The sequence below is a fragment of the Phyllostomus discolor genome, chromosome 6 (assembly GCF_004126475.2).
Source record: "Phyllostomus discolor isolate MPI-MPIP mPhyDis1 chromosome 6, mPhyDis1.pri.v3, whole genome shotgun sequence".
NCBI lineage: Eukaryota > Metazoa > Chordata > Mammalia > Chiroptera > Phyllostomidae > Phyllostomus > Phyllostomus discolor.
This window is the reverse complement of record NC_040908.2, coordinates 112,869,528-112,886,135: the sequence shown is the minus strand read 5'-3', so window position 1 is coordinate 112,886,135 and position 16,608 is coordinate 112,869,528. Positions and strand designations below refer to the sequence as shown.

The following is a 16,608-nucleotide window of genomic DNA, read 5'->3' as shown; positions in this document are numbered from 1 at the left end:
ATTAAAATAAAAAAAAAAAAAAGATGGGCAGAGGACCTGAATAGACATTTTTTCCACAGTGTCTTTTTAAATAAAAATCTTCTCATGTTATGCCCCTGATTAATGACCATGGATATTCTCATTCCTTACAATGAGTCTTTACCATGGTCTACATGAATGAGCTTTTTCCTGCTATGTCTCCAAATTCTTATGTCAACTTTCTCTCTGTGGCCTTCTTTCAGTTCTTTGAACATGCTACACTCAGGGGTTTTGCACATGCTGTTTTCCATCCTCTTCCAAGTGTAGCTCCCACTTACCATTTTGTGTTTAGATAAACCCAAAATGTCACATCTCAAAAAGAAAGAATTACTCTCACAGACTAACTTGGATTCCCTGGTAAATTCCCTAAGAGCCCCCCACTCTTTATAGCCTTTACAATTATGCCAACTCATTGTATAATTTGACATTTCCTATCTTTCTCCCAGGAGAATACAAACCTTATTAGGACAGATACTATATTTGCTTTTTTTACCACTGTAGTTTCCAGGTTCTAGACCAATGCTGTATGCTTTGTAGTTCTGTAAGTAAGAGTGTGACAAACCCCCTGGCAATGGGCAAGAAGATACCTGATTGGTAGAGTTACTCTTGCATCACTCAGGTACAAAGCAGGTACCATCAAAGCTAGGATACAGTAATATATTGGTGGCTGGAGCCATTCATGCCTGGCGTACATATAAAAAAAAGTAGGAAAAGTTGCATTCTCAGTTGCCATTTTGTAGAGGTACAATGTATATTTACAGATTAAAAAAAGCTATTTAAATTTGTTTAACCTGTTATTTTTCCAAACTTACTTAACTATGAATCTCTTTACTGCATAAGCCATTAGAATATTTTTGGATACTTGTGATCCCAGATATACTGTAATAAATCCATATTGAGTTGCCTGAACTGTCCAAAGAGTATATCCCAAACAGTGATTTCTGACCTCATGTTTTTATGAACTTGTCCCTCCCTAACCACCTCAGAGTTGTGGGTATGTGAGGAGGTGCAGCTTCTGGGGCCTGATGACACCATGTTGGGAAGTCATCATGGGCCCCGAGCAAGCAAAGAAGAGAAAATTGGTCTGCAGACAGCATGAAGCAGCAATGGGAAGAGAAATGCTAGGCAGGGCTTCCAGACTCAAAAGGGGTCAGGCAGGACAACAGGAGTGAGGTGAACTAAAGGGACATGCCCTGTCTGAAGAAAATGAAAATCAGAATTCCTTCATCTACTGGTTTTCAAAGTGTGATTCCATAGCATCATCACCTAGGAAATTGTTAGAGACGCAACTTCCCAAGATCCACCCTAAGATTTATTTATTACAAACTCTGGGGTGGGCCTCAGCAATCAATGTTTTAACAAGGCCTTTAGGTAATTGTGATGCACATGCACACTGTAGACTGCTAAACAAGCTATAAACAGCTCAGAAACAAATCTACCCACAGGCTGACAACTGGTGACCTCTGCTCAAGGCGAGAGAAAGCGAAATGGCAGTCTGGACTTTGAATGACTTTCCAGACCCCAGGTCCATTGACTCATGACCCCTGGTTACCCAAGTCCTGGGGCTAACTCTGAAGTTTCACTAAGGTCCCTTTCTTGCTTAAGCTGGCTCAGTGAGGTTGTTTATTGTATCCAAACAAAGATTAAGCTACACCAATAAAGAGAAAACAACAAACAAACCTGGATTCAAGGTCTGGTTCAGCCAAAAATGAGCTGTGAGGGAGGCCTTACACAATTCCTTCTCTCTGTGCCACAGTGCCATCCACCTACAAACGATGGGGTTGGCCTGGATATCCGGGGTGTCTTCACTCTCTAATATGCTAGACTACACACTGGCTCCTCTGGATAATCTCTTGACTCTACAGAACCCTTAAGAAAGATCCTCAATTTTCCTCAGTTTTACCCATTGACTCTAAGTAGTTAAAGTAAAAATCAGAAGATAAAAACCACCTCAATTCTCTTTCTTTCCTGATCTTTCAAAAGCATTATCTATTAGAGAGATGCTTTCAATAAGATTTATTTGATGTTCTAATTCTTCAGTTTAAAATTAAATTTCAGCATATCATAATTAGGTTAACTTTAATTAAGGTTGCCATCTGTCAAAAAATGTACATAAAGAAAAACATAAAACCAAATTATAATTGCAAAAACAATAGACATTTTTGGCAATTTTTCTCTTCACAAAAATATAGCTCATCAGCAGATTTAATATTAAATGAAATAGCAAAATATTTTAAAGATTTTAAGCAAGTAAAAAGGTTTCAAGGAAAATATCTCAAAATCAATAGTATCCTAAAATAGTAAGAATATCCTCTATTAAGCCCATAAAACCAGCATTATGTAACTTTTTCCTTGCAAAGGAATAAAAACTAGAAACTAGTGTTGTTTTAACCCTTAAATTCCCACACCAGTAGACTTTTCTCTGGTGTTGAAATGAAAACAGTGACCAAATGCTTTGATGGGCAACTCATTACAATGAGAACCACAGGTTTCTGAAACTGAAGATTATTCTGTGCCTCCCAGATACCAGGGAAAATAAGGGAATTATTTCAGTTTCTCATCCAGTAATTTGCTTTGTATAAAATAAGTGTTCTAGAAAAGATTGAGATGAGAGTAAATTTTCTAAAACAGAAAACAAAGGGTGAAAACAAATTTTTTAAGAAAATTTAAAAACAGAGGGAAGAAATCTTTCAACAGAATAGAATCTCTCTCTGTGTCCCTGAAAGGTTTGCTATCCATATTTGTTATCCTAGAAAAGCTCTTCTGAAGAAAGGTTTCAGTGTAAGAACTGCTTGAAAGAAGCCAACCCTTTGGAAATAGCAAGGGCTCAGTCACTTATTAATGTCAAATATGCTGCCCGCATGAATTAGCTTGCCTTTTGGAGCCACACAGAAAGTTCTCGTGCACCTGCCTCTTAATGTCCTGACACTTCTGGCTTCAATGGCAGCAGCATCAACCACTAGGAAATAAAATTTTTTTTAAAAAGTTGAACATAACTACAGTCTACATTTTGAATACTTGATTCATCGATTTTTAATGGATTCTTAAGAAAGTATCATCAGCGACCACAGCATATAAAAGCCTGCTCTAATGTAAAAGGAAAAACAAAATAGTCATTTTCCCAAACTGACAAAATGTAACCAAATTACCACAAAACTGACCTTAGAAACAAAGAGAAATGGAGCAAAAAGAGGCCAGATTTCTAAATGGCAGTCCCACAGTGGCAAATATTCCAGAACTAAAAAAAAGCTGCCAAGTAGAAGACAGAAAATTAAAGGACTTTCCAAAACTAGCAAAGCCCAGCACACACAGTGATCCCAACAGCTGGAGTGAGATGCAGAAGCAGCACACAGGGACAAGGTACCACCTTACTCTTTATTTACAGCATAGTTCTAAGTTGTTAAATCAAGGACACATGAAATGACTCCTTTTTCCTGGGTTGGCATCAGACATCCTTTCTATCAGCTGCATTTATATCATCTTTATTTTTTGCTTTTCCTTTTGGGAGGGCAAAGGTGGGGACTGAGAAATGGGCCAAAGAGACTTCAGTCTGAAAACCAAGAGAAACCTCTGCTTGCAGAGAAACAAAGGAATGGACTCCCCCTCTTGTGAAAGGCAGGAACCCTGCTGCAGTTATGAGGGCCCTGGTAGGGAGGGAAAGCTGCCACAAAGAGATTCTCCCCAGAGGTGGTCAAAGAAGGCAAGGATCTGGGGTGTGGAATGGCTGCTGTCTCCACCATCACCCTCTCTTCTGTCTCAGCCTTTGCCCCACCAAATCCAATAATAAACAAGGGAAAGTAATTTTGTGTAGAAAACCAAAGTAAATGGGAATGTGGGTGGAAGGAACATAAAAGAAGAAACTGAAAATGATCAAAAATTTCTCAGCGCGTGTTTCTCAGACTGGCATAGAAATCTCTGATCCACTGCTGCATGTATTTAACTTCCAAGGAGCGGGCTAATAGCAGGCTCGTGGGATCAAAGGCATTGCTGGCTCGAAGATCTAGGTGATGGGCCCCATCCGGGATAGTGATGGCAACCAAGGTGTCTGTGATGTTCTTGGTTACTCCACCTCCTGACCAGGGGTCTAGGTCACCATTGCTAAGTGAGGGAAAGAAGAAAAAATAGGATTGTTAGATTTTTGTATTTATAGCCAGATAAGACAGGAGAAATCTATTTTATGCATAACAGCTAAAATTACAAGCTTGTAACCTGGGGATTTGATCTGGGGACCTAATCTGTCATATAGAAAGGTTATTCACACCAGAGTTTTACATTTTTCTGAAAACAACTACTAGAAACAGGGCCAAGGAGTGAAGATGGTACCCCATGAATCAGTCCAGATTGTATCAAAAATTGAAATTTAGAAACCTAAATTTCAATCCCAGCTTCATCACTCAAAAGCCAGATGACCTTCCTCCTCTGAAGCACAGAGATAACAAGGCCAACCTCACAGGGCTGTTGCCTGGATGTAAATACCAGATATTTGTGGTACGTGTTGTATTTAATAAGCACAAGTGTCAGGAATGTAGCAGTCCCTCCGTTAACACCAGTGTCCTTCTCCTAGGACAGCTATCAGCTATCAGCTATCAAAGTAATAAAGAAACCCTATTTTAAAACAATAATTATCTCTTAGCTTTTAAAAAAAAAACTTTATTTTTCACACAATACATCCCTTGTTAGTATAGTACTTGGGGAAATAGGGCATAAAACTGAAAAAATTCCTCCAAATCAGAATCAGAAAATTTGGTCATTACTCAAAGATCCCCATTTTACAGTGGCTTTAAAGTTAAGGAAATGCTGCTAGGTTACTAGTCTTGGCTGGTACACACAACATATTTCAGAATGATCGCAACAGGATTAGTCATTGAAACAGGCTAGTTAGCTTAGCTGAATAAAAATGCAACACAATCACAGAGAACATCCCTAATAGTATTTAAGACCTTTATTGAGTTATATTTCACTGCAAAACTCACCCATTTAAAATGTACAATTCAATGGTTTTTGTATATTCATAGTTTGCAACCTTTACCATAATTTTAGAACATTTTCATCATCCCCAAAAGAAACCCACTCTCACTGGCAGCCAATAATCCCAGTTTCCCTCCCTGTAATTCCTTACTCTCAGACCCACACAACCACTAATCTACTTTTCATCTCTACAGATTGCCTATTCTGGACATTTCATATAAATGGAATTATACAATAGGTGGTCTTTTGTGACAACAGGCTTCTTTCACTTTGACATAATGTTTTCCAGGTTTCATCCAAGTTGTAGTATGTATCAGCACATTATTCCTTTTTATTGACAAATAATATTCCATTGTATGAATATGCCACATTTCATTTATCCAATCATGAGATGTACATTTGCATTATTTCCACTTTTTTCTACTATACACATGGCTCCTATGAACATTCATATGCAAGTTTTTGCATGGGCACATGTTTTCATTTTTCTTGTGTATATACCTAAAAATGAAATTTCAGTATATACAGTAACTTAACTTTGTGAAAAGCTGCCAAGCTGTTTTCCAAAGTGGCTGAGTCATTTTACATTTTTCACTAGGAACACACGAGAGTTCCAATTTCTCTATATCCTTGCCTACATATGTTATAAGTCTTTTTGCTTTTACATTTCTAATTTAAGTATAGTTGGTATATAATATTATATTAGTTATATTAGTTTCAGGTGTACAGTATAGTGATTCAATATTTTTATAACTTTCAATGGGATCACCCCACTAATTGTAGTAATAACTGTCATGATGCAAACTTATCACAATAGTATTGACTATATTCCTATTCACCTTTTTTCTACCATCAAATTAAATGGAAAAATATGCATTTAGTTACTTTAAATATGTGTGTTTGAAATGCAATTTTAAATTCACACCACAAATTCTCACCTCATTTTTCTTTTAAAAAATAATTAATTGCAATTAATAACATCATTCTTGAAAAAAAAACTAATCCAAAAATGTGCTTTTTGGTTTTATTGAAAACAAAAGGGAAAATTCACATGCAAAATACAACCCTTTGTTTTCAACTACCAGATATAGAGTATTTTTAAAGTAAACTAAAAAGAGGATTTGTTTACCTCTTAAACTAAAGAGTACACTTTAGTTTGGATTGTCTTAAGTCAACAAACAGCTTTATTCAAATTTGAAAGGACCAACCTGACTGGAAACTCCATTATTTGCAAAACAAAAAGCCATCCAACAGCCCAAAGTAAAATGTGTTTGATATAAAAGGTTGTCTGAATCACTTTTACTGACTTAGCAACAGTGTCTGGAGTTGCTGAGACACCTAAGATGTACATGAGGTTGAATTTCTTGGTCCTAGACGTGTGAAAGCTAAACAAGTCACTGGGAAATTTACAAAAAGAAACTACTAATATTGGCTTTCATGAGAAAATCTATTGGATTGGCCAAAAAGTCCATTTAGTTTTTTTCCATAAAGTAAAAGACATATTTTTCATTTTCACCAATAACTTTATTGATTTGGATATTTTGAGTATGTCGGCATTCCGCCCATTATTGACTTCTAAGTGTGTAGGACCAGAGGTGCTGCTAACATCTTCCAATGCATAAGATAGCTCACAACAAAGAATTATTTGACCAAAATGTCAATAGTGACAAGAAGCTTCGTAAAACACTTTTGACGTGTTCAATTAGTCACAACACCTTCATATGCTTCACAAATCTTTTTCTGCATTTTAGTCACATTTTTACCTTTCTTGAAATTATAAATCATGATATATGCCAAAGGTGTTGCAAATCTTCTTCCATCTTAAATATTAAAAATGGCTGCACAAAACTTCACCAATTTTGATGTTTTTTTAAGAATGCATGGTGATATGACAGCTGTCACAATACAATCTAACAAAATAGTTTCAAATAAAGTTCAAGACAACTAAGACCTATAGGGAACCATACCTTGTGACATGGGAAATGTAGCCCAGCCCCTACTTGGAAAAGCCAGTGCAGAGCGAGGTCTGGCACACAGGACCCACGCCCACAGATAGGTTCTCCCATGGGGAATCAGGCCTGCATTGTACCTAGGCTGCTATGAGACTTGCTTTTGCTAAAACTCCCTCACCCTGGATTGAGGCAGCAAATGTTTACTGCACATATCTAAAGTAACTTCCTAAAATCTGTGCAAAACCTCCCAAGTATGGAATGTAACCAATTCAACCACTCTTCCCCTTGATTTGAACCATGCTCCTCTTTGAAGTAATTAGCAACATTCTTTCCTTTGTTATCTGTTAATGGTAATCACCTACAGCAAACCTGTGCATAGTAAATGAGGACCATCCTCAATGTAGTCTATCCAGAAAAGCAATAAAAGCCTGTCCAAGCAGGGGTTGGGGCCCTCTCTCTCACTTAGAGAGCTGCCATGCCATCCCTTTTTCTCCACAGGACTTCTGTAGTCTGTGTGAATTTGTTGTTCACAGCCACAACACATGGATCCTGTCGGCCAGGGTCTGCATCAAAGACCCACTAGAGTCATTGTACAGAAAAAACATAATGCACTTTTTAGCCAACCCAATAGATACCTGGATAAATTTCCCAACAGTGAGCTTCACTTAATTGCTGGCAACAATTAATTTGCCTGAAAAATGTTAAACTAATCATCTTCTCAGGAATTGCCTTTCAGAGTCATATTTCAATATCAGAGAATGACCACTGGGGTAATATAATTTCTTACCAGTTGGGGTTGGGGAATGAAATTAATCCTTCCAACAAAACCACTGTGAAATAAAAAAAAAAATGCTGAAATTTTGAGGAAGTATTTTAGAAGTATTGGGTTGGTCAAAAATTTGTTTGGTTTGTTTTTAACTTCATTCAAAACAATTTTATTAGATTGTATTGTGACAGCTGTCATATCACCATGCATTTTATAAAAACCATTATCAAAATGGGTGAATTTTTGCACAGCCATTTTAATATTGAAGACTGAAGCAACATTTTCGGCATATTATGACTTATTATTTCAAGAAAGGTAAAAATACAACTGAAATGCAGAAAAAGATTTGTGAAGCATATGAAGTTGCTGTGACTGATCGAACATGTCAAAAGTCTTTCACAAAGTTTCTTGTCACTATTGACATTTCAGTCAAATAATTCTTTGCTGTGGGGCTGTCTTATGCATTGGAAGATGTTTGGCAGCATCCCTGGCCTCTACCCACTAGAAGCCAATAGCAAGAGATAGCCAACATACTCAAAATATCCAAATCAATAAAATTATCAGTGAAAATGAAAAATGTGTCTTTTATTTTATGGAAAAAAACTAAATGGACTTTTTGGCCAACCCTATATTAATAGCTACTGTTTTTCAATCCTCATTCATTCAACAAATGTTTACTGAGTGCCTACTCTGTGCCAGGCACTGACTGTGCCTGGGCATTCAGCAGTGAACAGACAGGATCTCTGCCCTCAGGGTGCTCCCTTCCATAATAGTCTAACCACTCCCTGAAATGACTCTGTCAGGTAGTCATTATTTCTAACTTATATAACTAGGCGATCTGCCGGAGGCCACGCAGCTTACTCAGTGAAGAAACAGAACAGCACCCTGGTCTCTCTGACTTCAAAGCTCAAGCTCTTAACTGGCAAATCTCCAATTACAGGCTGAACTTTCCAACCAGAAAAGCAGTCATGTGTTTGTGGGAGGCAAGTAAGGAGGGAAGCATGAACATAAAAATATTTTCACATGGCTCCTTGGACATTTTCTCACTCATCAACCAGAAATGTTTTCTAGCTGGTAGCCATTAAGTACACAGAACAGAGACACCTGAGACTGCTCCTTACGCTGGAAATGTGCTTTCTTCAGAAAACCAGTATTGTGCATTTTTTTTATTTTAATCATTGTTCATATACAGTTTTCTCCTTTTTACTCCCAATCCAGTCCCCCCTCCCAGCCTCCCCACTTCCCTCCCATTACCACCCTCCCCTTAGCTTATGACCATGTGTCCTTTAAGTTTGTTCCTGTGAACCCTTCCCACCGTCCCCTTAAATTCCCTCTTCTCTCCCCTCCAGTCACCATCAGCCTGTCCTCTATTTCAGTGATTTTGGTTATATTTTGCTTGCTTCTTCGTTTTGTTATTTAGGTTCCTGTTAAAGGTGAGATCATATGGTATTTGTCTTTCACTGACTGGCTTGTTTCGCTTAGCATAATGCTCTCCAGCTCCATCCATGCTGTTGCAAAGGGTAGGAGCTCCTTCTTTCTTTCTGCTGCATAGAATTCCATTGTGTAAATGTACCATAGTTTTCTGATCCATGCATTTGCTGATGGGCATCTTGGTTGCCTCCAGCATCTAGCTATTGTAAATTGTGCTGCTATGAACATTGGGATGCATAGGTTCTTTTGAATTGGTGTTTTAGGATTCTTAGGATAGAGTCCCAGCAGTGGAATTGCTGGGTCAAAAGGCAGATCCATTTTTAGTTTCCTGAGGAAGTTCCATACTGCTTTCCATAGTGGTTGTACCAGTCTGCAGTCCACCCAGCAGTGCACTAGGGTCCCCTTTCTCCACAACCTCTCCAACACTTGTTGTTTGTTGCTTTGTTTATGATGGCCATTCTGTCTGGTGTGAAGTGGTATCTCACTGTGGTTTTAATTTGCATCTCTCTGATAGCTAGTGATATTGAACATCGTTTCATGTGTCTTTGGATTTTCTGTATGTCCTCCTTGGAGAAGTGTCTGTTCAAGTCCTTTGCCCATTTTTTAATTGGGTTCCTTGTCTTCTTAGAGTACAGTCTTGTAAGTTCTTTATATATTTTGGAGATTAAACCCTTGTCTGAGGTATCATTGGCAAATATGTTTTCCCATACAGTTGGTTCTCTTTTAATTTTGATACTGTTTTCTTTAGCTGTGCAGAAGCTTTTAATTTTGATGAGGTCCCATTTGTTTATTCTTTCCTTTATGTCCTTGTTCTAGGGGACACGTCAGTAAAAAGTTTCTTCGTGAAATATCTGAGATTTTCCTACCTACGTTCTCCTCTAGGACCTTAATGGTGTCACGTTTTATATTTAAGTCTTTTATCCACCTTGAATTTATTTTTGTATATGGTGTAAGTTGGTGCTCAAGTTTCATTTTTTTGCATGTGGCTGTCCAGTTCTCCCAACACCATTTGTTGAAGAGGCTATTTTTATTCCATTTTATGTTGCTGCCTCCTTTGTCAAATATTAATTGATCATAGAGACTTGGGTTTATTTCTAGGCTCTCTGTTGTGTTCCATTGGTATGTGTGCCTGTTTTTATGCCAGTACCAGGCTGTTTTGATTACAGTGGCCTTGTAGTATACTTTAGTGTCGGGTATTGTGATCCCTCCTACTTTACTCTTCTTTCTCAAAATTGCAGCAGCTATTCGGGGTCGTTTATAATTCCATATAAATTTTTGAAGTGTTTGTTCTATGTCTGTGAAATAAGCCATTGGTACTTTAATAGGTATTGCACTGAATCTGTACATTGCTTTGGGTAGTATGGACATTTTGATGATATTAATTCTTCCAATCCATGAACACGGTATATGATTCCATTTGTTTATGTCTTCCTTGATTTCTTTCTTCAGTGTTGTGTAGTTTTCTGAATACAGGTCTTTTACCTCTTTGGTTAGGTTTATTCCTAGATATTTTATTTTTCTTTTTGCTATTTCAAATGGGATTTTTTCCTTGATCTCTGTTTCTGCTGTTTCATTGTTGGTGTACAGAAATGCCTTCGATTTCTGGATATTGACTTTGTATCCCGCTGTTTTGCCAAATTCATTGATTAGGTCAAGCAGTTTTTTGGTAGAGTCTATAGGATTTCTATGTATACTATCATGTCATCTGCAAACAGTGACAATTTGTTTCCTCCTTTCCAATTTGAATGCCTTTTATTTCTTTTTCTTGTCTGATTGCTGTGGCTAAAACTTCCAGTACTATATTGAATAGAAGTAGTGAAAGTGGACAGCCTTGTCTTGTTCCTGATCTTAATGGAAAAGATTTTAATTTTTGGCCAGAGTATGATGTTGGCTGAAGGTCTCTCATATATGGCCTTTATTATGTTGAGGAATGCTCCCTCTATTCCCATTTTGCTGAGTGCTTTTATCATGAATGGGTGCTGTACCTTATCAAATGCTTTTTCTGCATCAATTGATATGATCATGTGGTTTTTGTCTTTGCTTTTGTTTATGTGATGTAAACACTGTAATCATTTACTGACTTGCGAATATTGAACCATCCTTGCATCCCTGGAATGAATCCCACTTGGTCATGGTATATGATCTTTTACTATGTATTGTGGATGCGGTTTGCCAGTATTTTGTTGAGGATTTTAGCCTCAATGTTCATCAGTGATATGGGCCTGAAGTTTTCTTTCTTTGCTGTGTCTTTATCTGGTTTTGGCATTAGGATGATGTTGGCCTCATAAAAAGAGTTTGGGAGACTCCCATCTTTTGGAGTTTTTGGAATAGTCTGTGAAGGATAGGGGTAGCTCTTCCTTAAATTGCTTTGTAGAATTCTCCTGTGAAACTATCTGGTCCAGGGGCTTTTGTGTGTTGGGAATTTTTTGATTACTGCTTCAATTTCTTTTGTTGTTATTGATCTGTTCAGGCTTTCTGCTTCTTTTCATTGAGTTTTTGGAAGATTATATTTTTCTAGAAAGTTGTCCATTTCACCTAGGTTTTCAAATTTCTTGGCATACAGTTCTTTGTAGTAATTTCTTACAATCCTTTGTATTTCTGTGGTATCTGTTGTAATCTCTCCTCTTTCATTTCTGATTGTCTTTATTTGGGTCTTCTCTCTTTTTTTCTTGATGAGTCTGCTTAAAGGCTTGTCGATTTTATCTTTTCAAAGAACCAGCTCTTGGATTCATTGATCTTCAAAATTGTGCTTTAGTCTCCATGTCATTTAATTCTGCTCTAATCTTGGTTATTTCCTTCCTTCTGCTTGCTCTGGGCTGCCTTTGTTGTTTGTTCCTCGAGTTCTTGTAGATGTAGGGTTTAGGTTGTTTGTTTGGAATGTTTCTAACCTTTTTAGGTGGGCCTGCATCACTATGAACTTCCTTCTCAGGACTGCCTTGGCTGTGTCCCATAAGTTTTGGGTTATTGTGAGCTCGTTTTCATTTGTTTCCAGAAAACCTTTTGATTTCTTCCCTAATATCAGTCTTGACCCATTCATGGTTTAATAGCATGCTATTTAATCTCCATGATTTTTGAGTGTTTTTTTTTTTTCCTTGGGATTGGTTTCTAGCTTCAGTCCCTTGTGGTCTGAGAAAATGCTTGGTATGATTTCAATTTTCTTGAAATTCTTGAGGCTTGTTTTGTGTCTAATCATGTGATCTACCTTTGAGAATGTTCCGTGTAAATTTGAAAAGAATGTATATTTAGCTTCTTTTGGATGGAGGGCTCTGTATATATCAGCAAAGTCCATTTCATCAAGGGCATTGTTCAATGCCACAATATCTTTGTTGATATTTTGTTTAGAAGATCTGTCCATTTTTGATAGTGGGGTGTTAAAATCTCCCACTATAATTGTGCTGCTGTCCATTTCTTTCTTGAAGTCCTCTAAGATTTTCTTTATGTATTTCGGCGCTCCTATGTTGGGTGCATATATATTTACAATATTTATGTCTTCTTGATGTATTCTTCCCTTGAGTATTATGAAGTGACCTTCTGGGTCTCTCTTATGGCCTTTTTTTAGAAATCTATTTTGTCTGATATGAGTATGCTACCCGGCTATTTTTTCCTGTCCATTTGCTTGGAAGATTTGTTTTCCAGCCCTTCACTTTCAGCCTGTGTAGGTCTTTTATCCTGAGGTGGGTCTCTTGTAGACAGCAGATATGTGGGTCATTTTTCTTATCCAATCAGCTATTCTATGTCTTGTGATTGGAACATTTAATCCATTTACGTTTAAGGTTATTATTGATAGGTACTTATTCATTGTCTTCTATGTATGTGTGTTGTCCCTTCTCCACGCCTCTCTCCCTCCCCTCTCTCTCTCTCTCTCTCTCTCTCTCTCTCCTCTCTCTCTCTCTCTCTCTCTCCCTTCCCTCCCTTCCTTAAAGCAGTCCTTTTAGAATCTCTTGCAGAGCTGGTTTGGTCGAGGTGTATTCTTTTAGACTTCTTTTGTCTGGGAAGCTTCTTATTTGGCCTTCTATCTTGATCGAGAGCCTTGCTGGATATAGTAGCCTTGGTTGCAGCCCTCTGGTTCTCATTACCTGGAGTATTTCTTGCCATTCTCTTCTGGCTTGAAGTGTTTCCATTGAGAAGTCAGCTGTTAGCCTTATTGGGGCTCCCTTGTATGTTACTTCCTTTTTCTCCCTTGCTGCCTTTAAGATTGTCTCTTTGTCTTGAAATTTGTCATTTTAATTATGATGTGCCTTGGGGCAGGTTTTCTTTGGGTTCCTCTTGATTGGGGACCCTCTGGTTTCCTGGATTTGTGTGAACTTTTTCTCTCATCAAATTAGGGAAGTTCTCCTTCATTACTTGTTCAACTAGGTTTTCGATCCCTTGCTTTTCTTCTTCTCCTTCTGGTATCCCTATTATATGGATATTATTATGTTTCATATTGTCTTGCATTTCTCTTAATCCCTCTTCATTCTTTCTGAGCCTCTTTTCCTTTTCTTGCTCTTTCTGGATGCTGTTTTCTACTTTGTCTCCAGTTAGCTAATCTGATCTTCTGCTTCATCAAGCCTGCTTTTCATTCCTTCTACTTGTGTTCTTCAGTTCAGAAATTGTATCTTCATTTCCTCTTGACCTTTGTTGAGAGTTTCGATTCCTTTTTCATGTTTATATAGTTTGCAGTGAGATTGATGTAGTTCCCTCTAATTTCTGAAAGCTCATTGTGAGTTCATTGAACTTCCTGGTAATCATTGTTTTGAACTCACTGTCCTGATAGTTGAGTTGCCTCTATTTCATTTAGCTTTTTCCTGAGGCTTCCTCGTTTCCCTTCAATTGGGGGTTGTTTCTTTGTTTTCTCATTGTTCGTGGGTTTCTTCTTTTTTCTTCTTGTTTGTTAATTTGATCTCTTCTAATTTCCTTTAATTATGGTGTGAACTTCTGTGGTAGAATATTTGTGAGGTTCAGTGGTGCAATCCTCCTTCGTGTATCCTGGTGCTCACAGCTTCCCCCTATTCTTTTTTGTGATCAGTTGGAGGAGTAGGCAAATGGTTTAAACAGCAAGGACAGTATACTATGATATTTACTATAGAGAGCCAGTAGAGAAGAGATGGGTTAGCCTTTGGCTCCTTATAGTGTTAACCTGTGATCCTCCACCCCACTATCCAAGTTTTAGAAAGGATGGAAGAAGGTAAGACTCTTATTGGGGACGAGAGGATTGTTAGTTGGATCTAGAAAGCTGTGAGGCTGTGGGAGGTCAGATTCTAAGGTAGGATTGGACTAAAGATTAGTATAGTAGGAGTCGTGAGTAAAAGAATAGAGACAACCCCACAATAGTATAGTTCAGAAAATTGCAAAGTGGGCTGAGATCAGGTAGGGGTATTGAGAAGCAATTACAATTGTATATACTGGGTCTTACTAGTAGTAATAGTAAAGTGACAGTCTTGTGGCAGAATCGATGAGGTCTAGATAACAAGAATAAAGAGTATAGAACCTTGAGAGGTGTATTAAAGGAACACAGATGAAGGATAGTAACTTATCAACACCTTGTGACTGAGATACCAGGGGAACGTATCAACTGACAGTATAACCAGCCAAGCAAAGAAAATTATACAGAAAGAAAAAGAATACCAAAATATTATTAAAATAAAAATTGTCAGGAGAGTGAGAAAAAGATAATACAAATTTACAGTAACTTGCAAGATTAAAAAAAAAGGAAAAAAGAAGAAAAGCAGAAGATGTAGTGCAGGAGAGATAAATTTGGAGTGGAAAGAATAATATTAGGATGAATGGAAGAGAGGACATAGGGATTGCGAGATAAAAATAATAAGATTGACAAATAAAAGTGTCACATAAAACACAAGATAAAATCAATCAACCAACAACAGCCAGAGAAACCAAACAAAACCAAAAACACAAAACAAAAAACAAAAAAAAATGAAACCAAACAAAAACAAGAAAAAGAAAAGGGCAAAACAACAACAAACAAAAAACACACAAAAGAAACAAACAAACAAAAAACCCTCTTGTTGGTTTCTACTGGCCAGACCAGTTTTTTCTGATCTTGCTGGCTTCAGCTGGCGAGGGAACCATTGAAATGCTTCTGTCTCTCCTAGCCAGACCTCAGCTGGTGTTTCAGTCAGGTAGCCTGGGGCGCTCCCGCACACACTGGCTCTTTGGATCTCACTCCCACGTTCTTCTGGACTCTGGGTCCTGCAGGTTTCCAGCTCTATGCTCTCAGAGGCACCCGCGACGTTTTGGGATTCACTGTGCCCTCCCTGGGGATCGTAAAAGGGCACGCCCCTCCCCCAAACTTTTGAGATTCGCGGTCTAGGATCACCCTAAGCACCTCGCCGTGACCCTTCTGGGATCAAAGCGCGCAAGACTCAGCCATCCTGATGGCTCCCGCCAAGAGCCCGTTTCCAGCTCTGTTCCCCGCGGAACCGCACTCTGACCAGGAGTTGGTGTCTTTCCTTCCCGGCTCCCCTGGTCGGGCTGGCCTGGAAATCTCTAAGCCACCACTGTAGGAATGCACCAAGTGCCACGTCCCTGTCGGATCGCAGAGCGAGAATCACACCTCCCTATGGGGTGCGGGCCGAGCGCGGCCGGGCTCTGTACTCTCCACTGATCTGCACTTCTGCCGGGCTAGGGTTACAGGCGCCCTTTCAGGCTCCCCCTGGTCCTGTCAGCTAGAGTCCCTCACTCCTCCCAGGTCTCTGGGCGGGCAATCTTAGTCCCTGGGTGATAATTTCCCAGTCCAACTGGCCAATCTGTTCCTTTTAGCAACACGTTCTCCCCTGGAGTTGCTTACCCCCAGTATTCGGGTGAGGGAGCAGTGACTTCCCTCTCCCGGGCGCCCTGGGGCAGGACCCGGAGCAGGGCGGGCCTGGGGTCTGCACACCCCTAGACCCCGCGCTGATCCCTGGGCTCCTTTTGTTGTGTAGCCGTCTCCTTACCATCTGGTTTTCCGGCGAGTGCAATAATTTTTGATGTCCTGCTTTCAAAAATGATTCGGTAACCTGGCCCACTTGCTCTGTTTCTCCACTGATCCGCGAGTTTCCCCCCCTTCACAGAAGCCGAGAAAAACGCTGCCTAGAGTAAAGCCATCTTCCCCCTCCAAATTATGCATTTTTAAGTAACTGAAATAAATTGACATTTGAGTCTTCACGGAGCAACACACAAAAAAAGATTTCTTTGTAAAAAGTAGACTTGCACTGCAGAAGTGGATAAACCAGCATCTTCACATTTTTAACCTTTCACGTGCCTCAGAAGCCTTTCTGAGCTTTGTATTTCATTCCTCATTTTTACCAACACATTTATTACACATTCATTGTGTACCAGTCACTGTAGCAGGTGCTAAAGATACAGAGATGATTGGGACAGTCCCTGACATTAAGAAGTCCACAATCTCATGGGGGTAGACAGAAACACAGACAGATAATTTCCACACAGAGTGCTGGTGTTAGTCACAGGCCCTGGAAGCTAAGTGGGTGTGGA

The 16,608-nt window shown here is 38.9% G+C and overlaps 1 protein-coding gene across 3 annotated transcripts in view; it reads right to left on the bottom strand.

The window, feature by feature from the left end:
* Window positions 1-502: 502 nt before the first annotated feature.
* LOC114499443 (prolylcarboxypeptidase) overlaps window positions 503-16,608 on the bottom strand; it is an 89,211-nt gene continuing 73,105 nt past the window's right edge. For all 3 annotated transcript variants that reach the window (XM_028515630.2, XM_036028744.1, XM_036028745.1), the window contains one exon: window positions 503-4,116. In XM_028515630.2, coding sequence (XP_028371431.1) covers window positions 3,900-4,116 — 217 coding nt within the window. In that variant the 3' untranslated portion in view covers window positions 503-3,899. The remainder of the gene's footprint in view (window positions 4,117-16,608) is intronic.